Source organism: Vidua chalybeata, chromosome 1, assembly GCF_026979565.1.
Source record: "Vidua chalybeata isolate OUT-0048 chromosome 1, bVidCha1 merged haplotype, whole genome shotgun sequence".
Lineage (NCBI taxonomy): Eukaryota > Metazoa > Chordata > Aves > Passeriformes > Viduidae > Vidua > Vidua chalybeata.
Genome location: NC_071530.1, coordinates 129,520,697 through 129,537,817, shown reverse-complemented (window position 1 = coordinate 129,537,817; position 17,121 = coordinate 129,520,697). Strand labels below are relative to the sequence as shown.

At 37.2% G+C, this 17,121-nt stretch overlaps 1 protein-coding gene across 1 annotated transcript in view; it reads left to right on the top strand.

Annotated features, from left to right (window-relative positions):
- Positions 1 to 15,166, top strand: part of RAD54B (RAD54 homolog B) — a 61,866-nt gene extending 46,700 nt beyond the window's left edge. Inside the window, exons 8-15 of the mRNA XM_053947974.1 lie at positions 4,260 to 4,467; positions 4,991 to 5,130; positions 5,712 to 6,002; positions 7,395 to 7,570; positions 9,704 to 9,965; positions 11,256 to 11,322; positions 11,646 to 11,846; positions 14,483 to 15,166. Coding sequence (XP_053803949.1) covers positions 4,260 to 4,467; positions 4,991 to 5,130; positions 5,712 to 6,002; positions 7,395 to 7,570; positions 9,704 to 9,965; positions 11,256 to 11,322; positions 11,646 to 11,846; positions 14,483 to 14,709 — 1,572 coding nt within the window. The 3' untranslated portion in view covers positions 14,710 to 15,166. The remainder of the gene's footprint in view (positions 1 to 4,259; positions 4,468 to 4,990; positions 5,131 to 5,711; positions 6,003 to 7,394; positions 7,571 to 9,703; positions 9,966 to 11,255; positions 11,323 to 11,645; positions 11,847 to 14,482) is intronic.
- Positions 15,167 to 17,121: the final 1,955 nt, after the last annotated feature.

The following is a 17,121-nucleotide window of genomic DNA, read 5'->3' as shown; positions in this document are numbered from 1 at the left end:
AAATGGATACAAGGCAAAATATAATATGGCAACATTTTAACCTAAAGGGCTAGTTAGAGATAATTAAACGTTTTCTTGCAGTTTTTATGAATAATGTTGGGAGGAGAAAGCCTTAATTTGATGACAGTTACTATGCCCCAAAATTACAGTAGCTTTCATTTTCTTTAAGTAACTTTAAAACTGTTACTCATCTTATTGGACCTATTTGACTGAGGACACTCAGCAGCTTTAACAGCTGTGTTCTCAAATACCACAGAATACACTGTCATGCAAAAAGAAGACACAATATGACTTGCCTGGGGTATAATGAGGTATTTCAAAATAATTTACTGTCTATCTTCTCTGGAAAAACAGCAATTACCATACTGTTATTTCTCCAGTACAACTTAAAAGAAAGAGCTTGTCTCAAGCATTTTCCTCTGTTCTTGTCTATAAGGAATACCTTCAAAGAACTGGTAGACTTTTAGACTTTTTTAAATGTTTTCCTCACTTTCACATTGAAATGCCACAAACCAATCCTAACCCTTCAGTAACAGACTTTTAAAAACACCAGGATATTATCTGCTTTTAAAATGTGATTACAGTTTAGTTATGTTAATATGCAAATGCCATGTAGAGAACATTACTTTTAAAATGCAGGCATCCCCACTAAGGTTGCTTTTAGGTCTTGTTAATTCCTATTAGAAGCATTTGTGATGTGTTTGAGAGACTAATTCCTTTATCTGTCTGCAGAGTATTATTTCTTACTGGAGTTGTTTTGATTTGGTTTTTAAATCAAAATATCTGGAAAAATAATTAATTACAGGTCTACATTGCTTTATGATTCAGCATTTTTGAATTTACACTTTACCAGCTACTTTGGATTTGAACTAGTGCAAAGAAAGGTCTGTTCAAAGAGGAAGTCTGGGACATTTTGGACCTCTAATACTGATTGATAATTGCTCCATATGTGGCTCCAGGCAACTCACTTAAATCTGTCAAGTCACTTTGGATAATTGTTAAAATGGAGGTTGTAATATAGACATATCTTGCAGCCAGTTAAGAGTATTAATTAATTACTTGAAATTAGTTTGTCAATTTATTTTAATTTTTCATCTCTCATCCACTGCTCTTGTTACATACAGTAGGAAATACATTATATTTGACTGCAGGAGACTTGTAAGGGACTCTCCTGTTTTGGTTTTTTTTTTAAGGAATACAAATTCTCCTGCACACTTTATATTTTTCTAGGGGAGGGATGTTGGTGGCTGTTCCCCAGTGCCTCAGCACTTTCCCTATCTCAGCTCACAGCCTGAAAGTGTACGAAAAGGAAGTGGTTTCTGAACCCTGGGCATCTTCTGATGCTTGACCATGCCAGGAGAAGTTCAGAGAGGCATTACCTCTGTCTTCCAGGCTGCAATGTGGAGCCTGTATACTGGGCTGGGACAACATTGTGTCTCTGTTCCTGTGGTGGGAAATTTTCTGCTTCTGTTTTGAAAATGGCAGTAAAAATACAACAAGAAAACAGGCAGTTAGCTGCAGTCCTGGAAACAACAGGAAAGCTCAAGCCCAGTCCCAAACACCTGGAGAAATGGGTGCATGTCCTTGTTACCTGGTCCTTACTACTCCTTGCTTCCTCCGATGTGCTGGGCTTCATTGTGAGCAGCACGTGGGGGAGTGATCTGCTGCACGGTACTTTGTGAGATTAATGTGCTGGATTCATCCCATGGATTCATCTGAATCACCTGCTAGGAGGCTCTAAACGTTGTGATAATTAAGTTGTGCTGCTTTTACAATGTATTACACCATCTGGCTTCAGACTTAGTTGTCTGTGTTTGGTAACTGATCTTGTTTGGAAATAAAAATACCTTCTAAGGCACTGAATTGCTTTCACAATTAAAGAGGTTGCAGCTTGTCAGCTGCACCCATAGCCTGCTTAGTTAGTGAACACTGTTAGGACACAGGAAGAAGCATTCAGGAAATTAGCATCTGGAGCCAAGTAGAAAGGTAAAGGACATGCCCACAGTAGATTTTTCCAATTTTATGCATAATTGCAAGACAGGTAGACAATCCTAGTACATTTACATGTCTGCACAGAAATATAGCTGTTTCTAGGAAACCTTTTTGGAAGAAGCTCTCTGTCCCATTACAGTACCTATTTAGTGTGTGCATTTCCTTCAATAGACAGGAAAATTCTTGGTGTCTTTTGAAGGAAAAGGGCTTGAAGGATATATAAGAGGAGATGGTTGCAGTCATTTTCTCACCAGTAATACAGGGATTAGAAATCTACCAGTAGACAGACATGTTTCCTGGGGCTGGTTATGGACTCTTATTTTCTGAGTCCAGGGTGACCTTACCTGTTGGCCAACCCATCAATGTTAAGGGTTAGTAACAAAGTTAATTACAGAATAATCATGAAATATCCTGTTGAAAGGGACCTCAAGAATCTTGCAGTCCAGCCTTTCTTGGCAAAAGCACCATCTGGACAAGCATCCTGTCCAGCCAAATCTCCTCCACCAATCCCCTGGGGAGATTATTCCAATGGTTGGTGATTTTCATTGTGAAACATTTTCCTCATGTGCAATTGTAACTTCCTCAGGAGTAACCTTGTACCCATTATCCCTTGTCTTTTTAATGTGACTTCTTGTAAAAAGGGAGTCTCCATCTTCACTTTAAAAAGTAGAACATGGTGATAAGGTCTCTCCTAAGCCTTCTTTTCTCAAGGCTGAACAAAACCCAGTTCTCTCAGCCTTTTCCCCTCTTACAGGCTTCCAAGTCTGTGGCTCTTCTCTGGACCTTCTCCAGCCTGTCCACATCTTTTCTGCACAGCAGGGACCAAAACTGAGCACAGTATTCCAGTGTGGCCTGATGAGCACTGAGCAGAGTGGGACAATGACTTCTGGATCTCTGCTGGTGATGCCCTTGTGATGCAGCCCAGCACCCCATTGGCTTTCTGTGCCAGCACAGCACTGGTTGCTCATGTTGATCTGATTGTCCACCTGGATCCCCAGATCCCTTTCCACAGAGATGCTCCTCAGCTGGGGAGATGCCAGCCCGTGCTGCACACCTGGGTTACGTTTTCCCAGGTTCAAGACCTGATGGTAGCCCTTGCTGGACTTCATCAGATTCTTGTTAGCCACTCTCCAGCCTGTCCAAATCTTCCTGCAGGGTGGCTCTCTCTTCCAAAGTGTCCACTTTCCCACTCAGTTTGGTATCACTGGGAAACTTCATCGTGGTACACTTGATCCCATCTTCCTGATCACTTTGTGAGGATATTAAACAGCGCTGGGCCTGACATCGATCCTGGAGGACCCCACTCGTGCCACGCTGCCCATTTGAAGAGGAGCCATTTACCAGCACCCTCTGGGTGCTGCCTCTCAGCCAGTTCCCACCACCACAAGGAGCACTCATCCACCCACAGCCCATCTGTTTCTCCAGAGGGAGGCTGTTTGCCCTGGCAATGCCCTTGTAGATCTCAACAGATATTTATCCACATTTCCATCACCGGTGCACTTTGCTTTTGATTTTGACTCAAAAGCTTGCAGTTAAGCCAAGGGGTCTCTTGCTCCACCTGTTTCCCTTATCTTTAAAGGGGATGAACTATTTTCATGCTTCCAGAAGAGCATCCTTGAAAAACTCCCAGCACTTGGGAGTTCCTTTGGCCTCCATGAAAGCTCCCTGCAGAATCCCTCCCACCTGATCTCTGTGCAAGCTGAACTTTGCTCTTCTACAATCTGATACCTAGAACCAATTCAATAGGTTAAATAATACTAATATAATATAATATAATATAATATAATATAATATAATATAATATAATATTTAAAATTACAAAGGGAATTCTGGTAGAATGTGGTAACTTCCTACTGGACATTACCAGGCTGAGATCCAAAGTGAATGTACAAGGAGCTACCTGTGGCCCTTCATTATCTTTGCTTTAATTATTCATTTGAAGCTTACCCAAATGCCAGCAGTGGAAAGCTATTACAGGAACTCTGTGCTTTTCACCTTCATGATAATGTGTCTCAGAGGATTTGAAGGCTTAAAAGAATAATAAATTTTCTTTTAATGAGGTGGCAAAATTCTAAATTGCTGTATAAGATCTCTTTCTCAAATTAGGAAAGAATCAATAATCCGAAGTCATGAAGGAGATAGTAAATATCTTGTGTCATGTGAGAAGAAATTTCTGTAGTTACTGGATTTTTAAGGAATGTGATGATTTTAAAGGAAGTGATCTCCAATGAAATAGTTGTATGATTTATTTTCCTTTATGCCTGCAGGACCACAAAGTAGAAGAATTCATTGGTTCTCCACTTTATTCTGTAATGATAATTAGTTACGAGATGCTGTTGCGATCTTCGGATCAAATTCAGGCTGTAGAATTTAACCTCCTAATCTGTGATGAAGGACATCGTCTGAAAAATAGCACTATTAAGACAACTACAGCCCTTACTAGTCTGTCTTGTGAGAGGAGAATTATCCTCACTGGTTAGTATCCATAGTTACTTTTAATATTTTTTTATGTTGATAGTGCTAGGTTGGGGTAAAAGTAAAAGATATTCTAAATACGGCATGAGATCAGTTGGAATTTTGGCAATTGGTATTAAATGAAGAAATCTCAGGTCTTGTAAAAACAGGTTATTTCCAATTTTTTTTACATAAAGGCAAAATTTGTCAGTCTTCAGGGGCAAGCAAAGAGCCTTGGATCTTCTGTAAGGGAGTTGGGACTCTGCATACACTCAATGTTTTCCTTTGTAGTTATTTAATACAATTAATTTAGAACTTGACTTTTTAAATTAATTTGTCAGAACAATTATATCTGCAGCCTGTTTAGTTAGGAGTACAGTATCTTGTTGTTCAAGGTAAAGTTTTAGATCAATTCAGGACTCTGAGTAATTAATATTGAAATAAAACATATGTTTTCAAGATACGTTTTCAATATTCTGCATTCAATGTACTTCCATCAATCTAAAGAAAAAAAATTGCAGAATTATTTTTTTTCTCTTTCAAGGTACTCCGATCCAAAATGACTTGCAAGAATTTTATGCCTTAATAGAGTTTGTGAATCCAGGAATACTTGGTTCTTTATCCACGTATAGAAAGATATATGAGGAACCAATTGTCAGATCTAGAGAACCTTCAGCAACAGAGGTATTTGGTTAAAAAATTCAGTTATAGAAGAAAATTCATAGTAAAGTGAAATTTTTATTCTATTGAGCAAAGTGAAGCTTGGAACTACTAATAGTAGCTGAAGCTTTTCACTTTCCTATTTGACATGAAGTCACTTGTTTTCCAAAGGGAGCAGAAGGAGAACACACATGTTAAAATCACCTCACTTCAGCTGCCTATTAATTATCAGGCAACAACCGTGCTTCCAACACCTGCATTTCCCAAAAGGACATGTGTATTGCCATGTGATGATATTATTCATTCTTAGCTTCTCCACAGCACTGCAAAGTCTGCAGGCTTTCACTGCATCTCAAGAAATTCTAAAATATAATTCAAGCCGTGGATGTCATCTGGGACATTATTTTCCTTTGTTTAAGACTTTAGAAACCAGACATAGAACTAATGCAGTGGTACTAATTGGAGAAGAACTGGTCATTACAGTCCCATGTCAGAAAGTGGTATCATACTTTTAAAAGGTTATTTAAATCCCTAATTAAAATCATACAGAACATTGTTCTGATGAAATGCAAGATTATAATTAATTTTGTGCTTTGTTCTTTTAGGAGGAAAAGGAATTAGGAGAAAAAAGAGCAGCAGAACTCACACGCCTCACTGGACTCTTTATTCTAAGAAGAACACAGGAGGTTATAAACAAATTTCTGCCCCCCAAAAAGGAGAGCATAATCTTCTGCCGACCAACAGCGCTGCAACTGGAATTGTATCGCAAACTGCTTAGTTCTCGTGTTATTACATCGTGTCTGCAAGGCAGGCTGGAAAATAGTCCCCACCTAATATGTATAGGGGCTCTGAAAAAACTTTGCAATCATCCATGTCTTCTGTTTAAAGCTATAAAGGTTACAGCTTTATCTATTTGTCTATTTAGGTATCTATTTGCATGGGGGTGTGTGCTTGCAATTAGTCATTTCAGCAGACACAGATCACTAAACCTGTGTTATCAATGTTGCTTAAGGTCATTTCCATACTTTCACTCTCTAGGAAGTCTGCTTTCAAAAGCACAAGTGTTAGGAAATCTGAATGTACTCAGGAAAGGTATCTCACCAGTTTCCTGTTGCCTTATGCTGTTTTCTCTTTCTTAATGTATTTTCTGTCTTAACCTTGTCTCTGAATATTTGTAAAAATACATATAAATGTGAATTTTACAAAGAGCACTGTTAACTAGAGATTACTAGTCTAAATTACTAGTATGTACTTTGTCTGCTGGTTTCTCTGAAACCTCCCGGTCCACATGATATTTTCACTTTTCCAAGCTTAATGACACTGGGAGCTGCAGGCTCAAGATGTCAGTGGTACTAGATGTCTCCATTACCACTTCTCCTGGGATTGTACATAAAGAAATGCTCTTATTCCCATGGGCAAATACCATGATAGTTAGAACTTGGTAATAGTAACTTCTATGGCCACTAGCTGAAGTCCAAGTAAGGTGGGTGGAAATGTAAATCTTTCTCAAAAGATGTACTTTACAACTTTGGTGGAATATCACAGTGCAGTATCCTTGTAACTTTCAATGCTACCAAGTAAAGGTCATTGCCTTTACTTCATAGTATAAGCATTAGAAACCTTTCATATGCAAAACCACAAGCCTTTATTAAATATAGGGATGGAGAAGACTGTACATGCAAATCATTTATTGCCATTGTGATTTTGGCATTTGAGTGGTCTGGCTTTCTCCTCCCTGTGAAACATTGATTTTCTAAGTACAGCAAAATATTACCTGTATTTCTGCTATTTTGCTGGTTTTGCTTGCCAGCTTTTCTTCATTTTCAATAGTATAACTGAATCTTAATGACAGTATTTTCCTAAATAGAGTAAATGATTGGGAAGTTTCATAATAAGGTATTATGGCATTTAGAAAGAATAAACAATGTATTGATTTCCTCCTCACTCCCAAGGTTTAGATACATCTTTACCGTGGAAATACATTTGTGTGGTTGTTTAAGTAGAGAAGTTGTACACATTTTTCAGTTTTAAGTATTTCAACTTTCTACTTAGCTGCAAACAATATCTTAAATTAGAGAATGTAAATGAAAATAAACGCTATAAGTATTTTAAGACTTTGCTTTCAATCTCGTGTTGGGAGGTTGTCGTGCTCATGCTCACACTCACATAATACATTGCTTTGTGGCAGCTTTTTATGCCTGCTTTTGTCTTTGTGATAAAAATATAGCAATCTTAAAAAAAATTATGTTAGAGGGGATATGGAATTTTAATGCTTTTATTTTCAACAGGAAAAAAGCTGTGATCCTATGTCTGAGGAATATGATGAGTCCAGCCTCTATGAAGGTGTAATAGATGTCTTCCCACAAGATTATACTTCAGACACTTTCTGTGAAACTGATTCAGGAAAATTGCAGGTGCTGGTGAAGTTGTTGGCAGCAATCCATGAGCTCAACTCTTCTGAAAGGCAAGTGTGAAAGAAAGATAGAAGGGAGGTAATGGGAGTGACCTTCTGGATACTGATTTGCTTTTCAAATGAATGGGAGTATAACATTCAAAATAAAGGTATTGCAACTGTTTGCAGGGTGCCAAATTAATTTAAGCATTGTAGTCCTGCCTTTTTTGTTAAATTGTGAAATTAGAATTTGCAGCTGACATAATTTTTAAAGATGCTCTTCATATTTTTTGCAGGTAGTGATACTTGTATTTTTTACGTTGTAAGGCAAGTAAGATAGTTTGCTACAGCACTTGTGCTGCACCCTGTACTTGCAGAGGCTTTCCAATGCTTTGTATCTTCATAAGAAGATGTGTTAATCTATGAAATTGCACTGAAATGTTTTCATTACTAGATTGTAAGTTATTTCCTCTTTAATCATGCTTAACTGCTCACTGCTTGCTGCCTTTTCTAAAGTTCAGGGCAACCACTCTCAACAGACGAACTTGCCCAGCACCCACTTATTTCCCCTGTGGTAAATGCCACTGACATGTAGGAAAATTTCTGGTTATCATGGGGTAATAGGATGCACATGATTAATTTCTGTGCAATTGCTGATTTGTGGGAATTTCACATACCTGGTGTCCCAGGATATTTTTCATGGATTCATGCCTTAAAGCCCAACTGTTCCAAAAGTATTTAACTTTTATTTCAAGTGATGTTTAAATACCACACAGTGTAATTCAGTAGTGGGAAGTAACAGATCTCTTGACACTGATGTAATGGAATATGAAGATACTTTCTTTTCACAAATCAGAAAGTTGAGCCTGTTGCTGGAGTTTATATACTCAGCATCCATTGAAACCAGTGACAGCTGAATATCTAAATGTACTGGCCTTGTTTTGTGGAGGTCAGCAAAACCAGGAGTGTCAGTAAAACGTCTGTCTCACTGTAGCAGAACTTTAGGAGCTGCTGAGTTGAGGCATTTTACTTTATGCATTTAAGTTTTGTTGCATTAATTTAGTGCAGCTCATGTTTATTTTTCTTTGGTTTCTCTGCTTTCATTGGTACTAAATATTTTTGCAATATACAGACTCAATTCCAGTCCTAATCTGAAATTTATATTCTATTTCTGAGTGCAGACAAAGCTGTGAATGTTGTGTGGATTGACAAAAAAATAAGTCTTGCAAAGTCTTTACAAACACGTCATGGATATAGTTCCATTCTAAAACACTTCTAAAATGTTAGTATTTTCATTTTCCCCTGAAATTACTTGTCTAGTTCTTCAGAACTTGTTTTTAATCAAAGTTATTTAAAAAAAAATAATGAAATGTATAATTACTTTTTAAGAAAATGAAATGTATTACATTTAGTTTAGATGACTAAAGACCTCTAAATGAGATCTGGCAGAAAATGCCCTGTTCTTCTACTTATGGCTTAAATTCAAAATATATTTGTCTACTTAGTAGAATCATCCTCAATAGTTAGGAGGATAGGAATGCTAGATTTTCAGACCTTTGAAACCTACTTAGGCAAAATTTCAGAGAAAGTAGACCAACATAACTTGGACCATTACTGTAAGGGATCAGACGGATTTTGCTTTCTAAAAAAACCCAGTGTCTATCTTTCACTAGTCTTCATCCCTGTTCTTTTCAGCCATAAAATGTAGGAAAGTATCTCTGCTGTCCTACTCGACTTTCATTATAATTTTTGTTAGAATTTTCTCAGGTTTTCTGTAGAAATTCATACTAGCTTTTTCCGTAAGTAGAGTTTTGTTTTATATATATATATTATTTATTAGCTCCTACAACATCCTCTGCAAATGCAGTCTTAACAACAGTTATTTTGTATAAACAGATTTAAAAAAAAAATCTATCTTTGTGATTGGTTCTGAATGCCTGCAATCTGCATTGTGCCAAATTCTGTTGCAAAAGGAGACATTAATTATTTAACATTTGAATGCTTGACAGTAGGTATAAGGCCTCCAGATCTGGTATGTGCTTCTAATTAATTGGAAATGTTTTATTTTGTAGAAAGCAAAAGTAACCCCGCATTGATGTGTAATTTTTCACCTTAATTTTATTTTCTTAGATGCCTTCAGTGATTTGTTATTGGACTTTAATTTTACCAAGGTCTGGTTGATGACTTTATTTTACTGTTTGACAGAGTCGTGTTGGTATCCAATTACACTCAGACGTTAAATATATTACAAGATGTATGCAAACATTATGGATACTCCTATACTAGACTTGATGGACATACTCCTGTCTCCCAGAGACAACATATTGTGGATACTTTCAATAGTAAATTCAGCCCAGCTTTTATCTTTTTGCTGAGTTCAAAGGCTGGTGGAGTGGGACTGAACCTGGTTGGAGCATCTCATTTGATCCTGTATGATATCGACTGGAATCCAGCTACAGATATTCAGGTCTGGTAACAACTGTGTACATGTGGGTTGGGATGGGCATCAAATGAATTCTTGACTGATTTTGAATTACCTGACTTTACATGTCTTACTGCTACCAATTATCACATTGTGTCTGGACAAGTACAACAATGAGGGAAAACTCTTCCTGAGAAGAAAAGAAGAAATATTTCTCTGACACATTATATAATATTGGGATCAGTAGAAGCCCTCTTGCAGTAAAAAATTAAAAGATTAAATTCTAGTTTCTTTGGAGGAGTGAGTCACGTATCCTCTTTGTCTCTTGATGTTTTTTTATCTGGAGAGTTGCTGTGTTTCTAACAAGCAAAGGAAAATGGGATTAGACTGCATAGCAAACATTGCTGTTGATCTGCAAGCCCTGAGAAAAAAGGGAGAGACTCTGATCAGGATTGCAAGAATGAGAAAATTACATGGCAACGATGCCAAAAGAAAGAAAAGAAAGCCAATGCTGTGCTATTCTTGTAAAGGCACCGTTGGCCTCAAGTGATTATTTAGTTGGCATAAAAGTCTTCAGTTAAAATAGTCCTTAAAAAAATCTTTTTATGAACTCAGTAAGAAACTTTTTATTGTAGAGTAATGCTGTGTCCTTAATACCTGAAATAAGCCCTTGCTCCTCTTCCCAGGGTGAATTAGTACCCTCATGTGGTCACTTGTCTTGTTGCTTGAAAAAGCCTGGTCAATCAGACAAAATTGCTACAGGTTGCCAGAGACTGCAAACCTCTTGTGTGAGTTAGTACTGAGGATGTAGGTGTAACCCATACATTTTGAAGAAAAGATCATATAGCAGTACTCAGTTTTACATTTTGTTTGTTTAAGAAATAAAGGAGGTGCAAACAATAATTTTTAGGATTTTAATAGAAATGTAAAAGTAACTTTTAAAGATGTATTGTGGAAAAAACCACAATTTTGGAGATGGGGGAGAATGACCAGTATTCCTGAAATATTAAATAGTTGTTAATGCTTGGAAAACAAATATGAAGAGAGGATTTCTTTCAGGAAATAATTGAAACACCTACTTTCCTACTTTAGTGTACAGAAAGGAAGAGAAGCATAAATGGCAGAAAGTAAATTATATTTTCAAAACTGTTTACAAATTAATACCAGAAAATTTACAAACAATCACAGAAAGTTATTAGGGAATGCACGATCCAGACAACATCTCTTTGAACAAGTGGGCAGAGCTGGTAATTCAGTCAGTGAAGGCTACAAGCTTTAGTGAAGTATCCTTGTATAGCAGGCTGTTAATGCTCTTTATCTTCTTGCTTTCCTCAGGCAATGGCTAGAGTGTGGAGAGATGGTCAGAAACATGCTGTCCATATCTACAGGCTGCTAACCACAGGTCAGAAATGGTGCTCAGCTTACCCAGAGTGAGACAGATGTTGACATTTTGTCCATAAAAGAAAGAGAGGGAATGTTTTTGGAAATAATTTGTTATTTAAAAATATTTATTATCTGGTATTTAAAAATATATATTTGTTCTGAGTTCAGTTAAGATGGAGACATCACATTGATTCACTTGCCTTTGCTTTGCTTTTTCTAAATAACTGAAAATAGTGATTTAGCATTTCCTATGTATGTTGGTGTCAAGAAATGGATTTAAAACTTCTTTGTAAATACTGGTCAAAAATTATCCCAATTTATCTGTTTTTCTTTTCAATACAGGTTCAATAGAAGAAAAGATTTATCAAAGACAAATCAGCAAACAAGACCTTTCTGGGGCAGTTGTAGACCTTTCCAAGACATCTGAACACACACATTTTTCTATTGAGGAGCTTAAAAATCTCTTTACTCTACATGAAGATTCCAGCTGTGTTACTCATGACTTGCTTGAGTGCGACTGTATGGGAAAGGTTGACCATCAAAGTGAGTTTGTTTTTCATTATCTCTGGCCACTGCTGTGGAACCCATTCTTTATATATAGTCTATCTTTGGAGAAAACTTTGATTCTCAGTAAAAGAGGATTGAAATAATGAGGTTCATTATAGAATTTTCCACATACTGGCTGATTTATCTAATCCATAGGAGTCCTTCATGAAAGGAGAAGAAGATTACTTCCTTGCAGTAACAGCCAGTTCATTTATCATGCAAGTAGCACATCTATCCTTTCTGTAGGAACTTGTCTCCTGTTCTTCTGGCATATCAAAGTTTTTTTCATACCTTGCTGTGTACAGGTGTATAGGTTTAAGTTGGAAACAGGATTAAAAAAAATAAATTATCATAAGTTATGTTTGCATCTTATCCATTTTAGTTTTTATAGCTCGTTTAGTTTCTTAAAGGAAAGAATGTCTATTGCCTTGGTATGTTTCTCTTTTGGGGCATGAAATATCCATGTACACTATTTACAGGAGTGATAGTGTGGTACCAATACTGATGTCTTCTAAATACACACAGAAACCTCAATAAAAAGAGCTCAAGAAATGGGTACAAGAGCATGTGTTCTCAAGAGAGAGGGGCAAGAAAAGAAGCAATGCAAACCCAGTACTTTTTTGCTTGATGGTTTGCATGTTCCCAGGTAATAGGTTAGACTTGTACTTCTTTCTCATCTCATTCTACCCAAAATGAGGAAGACTTGGCTAGTGATAGCACAGGACTTCTGTAGACATAAGAATTTGATTTTCTCCTTTATTTTTGCTCCATATGCTGATTAAATCATCTATGTATCTTACTTTAATGATTGAAAAATCAGATCTTCTGTTTCTTCATAAGTGATTTTCTAAATTTATCATCCTCCATTTAGGTACTGTTACAGGATCTGTGTGGGAAAAGTACCTTCTGAGTTAAATGCTGGCCACATTTTTCCAGTGGTATGCAGTGAGGCATGTGTGGCTCCTGGATTGCAGAAATCCAGAGAAATTTTGTGTTGCTACTGTGATGAACACTGGTGCTTGTAATTTTATTTACCAGCTTGCAATTGTCTTAACATCTTGGATTCTTATCTTATGCTTTGAACATACTTTGGTTTCATCAATTCAATCACAACATTGGCCTCTTGGGTTCTGTGATTTTTTCAAGGGTAGTTCCTGTTCCCAGTGAACAAAACCTTTTGGCAGTAAATCAAGGAAACGTCTGAAGGCCATTATTAGACTTAAGTGGTGGTAATGATAGAGTGACAGGAAGGTTTGACTTCCTAAAGATTAAGAGGACAAGCTGGCTCATTGTCTCTCTAGTCAAATTGTTCTGAGTCATGGGCTTCAGTTTGATCACCCCAGAATGCAGCTAACACTAGAAGAACAGAAAACTGTCAAATTATTGCATCAAGGAACCAGATTCCAGGTTACTGGGGATAGATTCTGCTGAACAGAAAAGCCAAGAACTTTCAGTGATTTGTTTCCTTCATTTCAAGGAAGTATGATTCAAAAGATAAACTAAAGAGGATCCAAACAATATAATACAGGTCTCACAACCATCATCTCCTGTGGTCCATTCACACTAGGGTCATCTTTAGAAAACTACAGGGGTCTTGAAAGGAGGATATTTCCTGTGTATGGATCATGCAGATAGATTGCTTGCTATTCTGCTGCCCTTCACATCAGTTACAATGCTATAAGCCTGTTGTTTTACCTGATCATAGTGTACTTTAGGAGTTAGGAAGGCAGAATCCGTAAATGCATCTATTCTAAATGTTCTTCTGGCCAGTAAAAAAAATGTATTTCAAATCTACTTGAAACATCATATGTCAGTCAAAAGGAAAGGTTTGTGTTTATGAGTCTTTATGGGCTCTCAGAAACGTAAAATGCCAGGAACAGTCTGAATCATGCCACTCATATCACTGGTCTTTCCTAATGAGCACATAATACTGCTATGAAAATATTTGATGGCAAATTTTAAAGCAGTAACCATACTGATGCATTTTTTTCCATAAAAAAATTATTTCTTCATTTATCCTATGCATCAGGTGAATCATAAAGCCATCAATGTGTGACGTGCACTGCAATGACCTGATACTATTTAGGGCTTTAGGATCCTCTCTTAAAAGTGAATTAATCTCAGAGGAATAGTCTTTTCCTTACTGTGATATACAGTATTGTATATATTAAACAACTTGGTGTAATCTGGATGTGCAGACTGTACAGATCTAGTGTGCTGAGTCAATGAAACAGCTACTCAAATTATTCTTAGCTGGCTGGAGTGATTCCTCTGGGAAGAAATTGAAGCTAGCATGAATTTTGCTGCAGCAGACATCTAGATTCAGATTTACTCAAAGAATGAGAGCAGGCCAAATGTCACAGAATTAGGAAGACAGAGGAAAGGAAGTTGGCAAATAAGATATTTCCTTTCCTGTCCATGTGTAAAAGGATTTGTCTTTATGCTAGCATGTGGTAATTTTGATAACCTCAATCACTGAGCAAGAAACAGCATTCCCTCTCTTACTGTGGATATATATTTGGATTTTGTTGGTACAGAATGATTATATGTGCTGTTCTAATCAGCTGTCGTATTGATTCAGACTGAAATTTTCTTAGTTTTCTCTGATTAGTCTACTGCATCATTTTTTTCAGATACTTCCTCAGAAAAGCCTCCCATATCTAGAAGCTGCCAGCTTGAACAAAACCATGGGAAGCCTAATTCAAAGAAACCACTTTCCATGTCACAGTTGATGCAATGGAAGCATTTTTCTGGGCAACATCAGCCTCTTGCTGATCCTTTCCTTGAAAGGATAAAAGAAAATGTTTCTTTCATTTTCCAGAATGTAACCAATCCTACTTCCCCACCTAATAAAACTTGAGTGTCTTTTTCTGCATCGTCCTTGTCAATAGGCCTTGTAAACAACTGATGTGCAGTTACCTATTGTTCTTTTTGCCCAGTTCTATTTTGTGTGTTTCTCATGAGGTTTCTGGGTAAATGTGATTCCTGGTGTTTATACAAAGTTACAGTTATTACTAAGTTAATAATTCCTGCTGTAATTATAATATGGATTTTTAAAACTAACTTTTCTTTCCAGTATTTTGTTACTTTGATATCATAATTAATATGTATATTAATTTTTATGCACATTACTACTGTAAGTCTACTTCGGTTTATAGTTTTCATTTGATCATAATGATTTATTGCTTATAAAACTGGCAACTCTTCAGCCAAATTTTATAAATTAAGAAATGCTATATACATGTATATAACAAGACTCTAGTTGGATTTTGTTATAACACTGTTACGTGTCTGTATAAATGAAGCTTTATAACAAGGTAGATGTTTTTTTCTGTTGAATTTACAATTTAATGAAATTCAGAGCAATAGTCACTAATGTCCAAAATTCTGAGGCACGGCTTGATACTGTGTCAAAATATTCTAAAATTCTCCTATTGCTTTTACTTGGGAAAATAAACTTTATTTCTCAGACATACATAATGCAGGATTATCTTCATTTTGTTAACTCCTTTTAAGGATGTGTTTTGTCAGACTGAAGTACTGAGCATTTTTATGGTATATTTTTAATGACTATTACCCTTCTTTGAAGACACAAACATTCAAAATCAGTTTGTAGCTTTTAAGCGAAGTACTTTGAAATGCCCACAAGAGCAGAAGAATGCATAATTTTCAGAAATACTGCAACTTACAGAATTTGAAAGACCTTGAGCAAGAAGAGGGCTCCATTGTCATAATCCTGCATTGTGTTTGATATGATGATATATGGTATATGTGGCAACAGAGCCTAATTGCCCAAACAAATTTCATAAGTATTTGAAATTATTTTCTGTGTTACCGTTAGTACTGCCTCTTTCCCTAGACTGGCATTGAATTCACAGCCCATCCTAACCCATCATCAGACCTTCTCCTTGCATTTTGATGCAATTTTGGAACTTGAAAGTCATGTGCACTGACCTCTATTTGCCATCCATATTTATTTCAGAGGGTTTTTTAACTTTCCTAACCATCCCTCTAATGCGGGATGACACCAGGAAGTAATGAAGGCCAAAGTGAGAGAATGAGAAAGTCATCAGTTCTAAACATCTTTTTGGCATGCATATTGTGTTCTTGGTAATAATTAGAATTATGCTAATAGGTGGAGTTTAAATCTTTAACCTTTTAGGCTGGCTGCTAAAGAGCTCATTCTTCACCCTGTGAGTGGTGGTGTGGTGGCCACACTTATCCAGCTGCTGTGGTGCCCATTTGCTGTCAGGCAAAGTTCACACAGCTTATTCTGCTTAGCAAGGACAAGGCTTGCAGCTCTGTAACTCAAGGTGGAGATTCTAGGCACTCTGATGGTTATTGTAATTAATAATTATCTGAGACTGATGATACTTAGGTCTGTGCTGCCCATAAATCTTTGTAAGTTTGCTCCTGTCCTTGTCTGTAGGAGCATGTGCTGGCCTTCTCTGCTGATGCTGTCACACTAAGTAATGCTGCTTCAAGGTCAAGAAGGCCAAAGCAGCCCATACAAATACACTCAATGCCAGTCACAGCTTCAGTACCATTCCCTCTCTATGCCAAGCTGCCCCAGATCTCTGGCAGTGGCAGCTGCAAGGTGATGCTCAGGGGACAGCTCCTCCTGCATCCACCCTGGCAGCCAAGTTCTCCCCCTTCACCTGTCATGACTTCAGGGCTTGATGGAAGTATGCGTGTGCTTCTTGGTGGTGTGGGTAAGATAATACTGTCCAAGTAACAGGTTGCACATGGCATTACATGTGATGCAGATTGAAAATGTGGTTCAGAATTTTTATCTATCCTGAAAAATTATGTTTCTCACTGGAAGAATACATTGTGGAAAATATAGGAAGCATGAATATAGACTCTAATTTACTGTGCCATCTGTGATTCTCTCGCAGTAGTCTGCAACAGCCTTCATAGGGAGACCAGCCCATCCTGCTCATGTTTTATCATAGTATAATAATCAGCATTTCCATACAGACTGCAGCAAGTGGACATATGAATTCCTTCATCCTTAGGAGAGAAATGCCTCCTAGGAAAAGTCCCTGTGGTGAAATTACCCTAACCTAACTCTTCACTGGTAAGGTATATTGGGGATTTCAAGTCTCCAGCTGTGCCACATTGCCCACTCTTAACAACTGTGAAACCCTAGAGAAGGGGGAAGGTAGCTGGTGCTGAAAGACAAATATCAGGAGGATCTGATACTTGGTCTAGCAGATGGTCTCAGATGCAGCTTCTGGATTTCTTGCCAGTGATGCCAGCTCTAGAACCC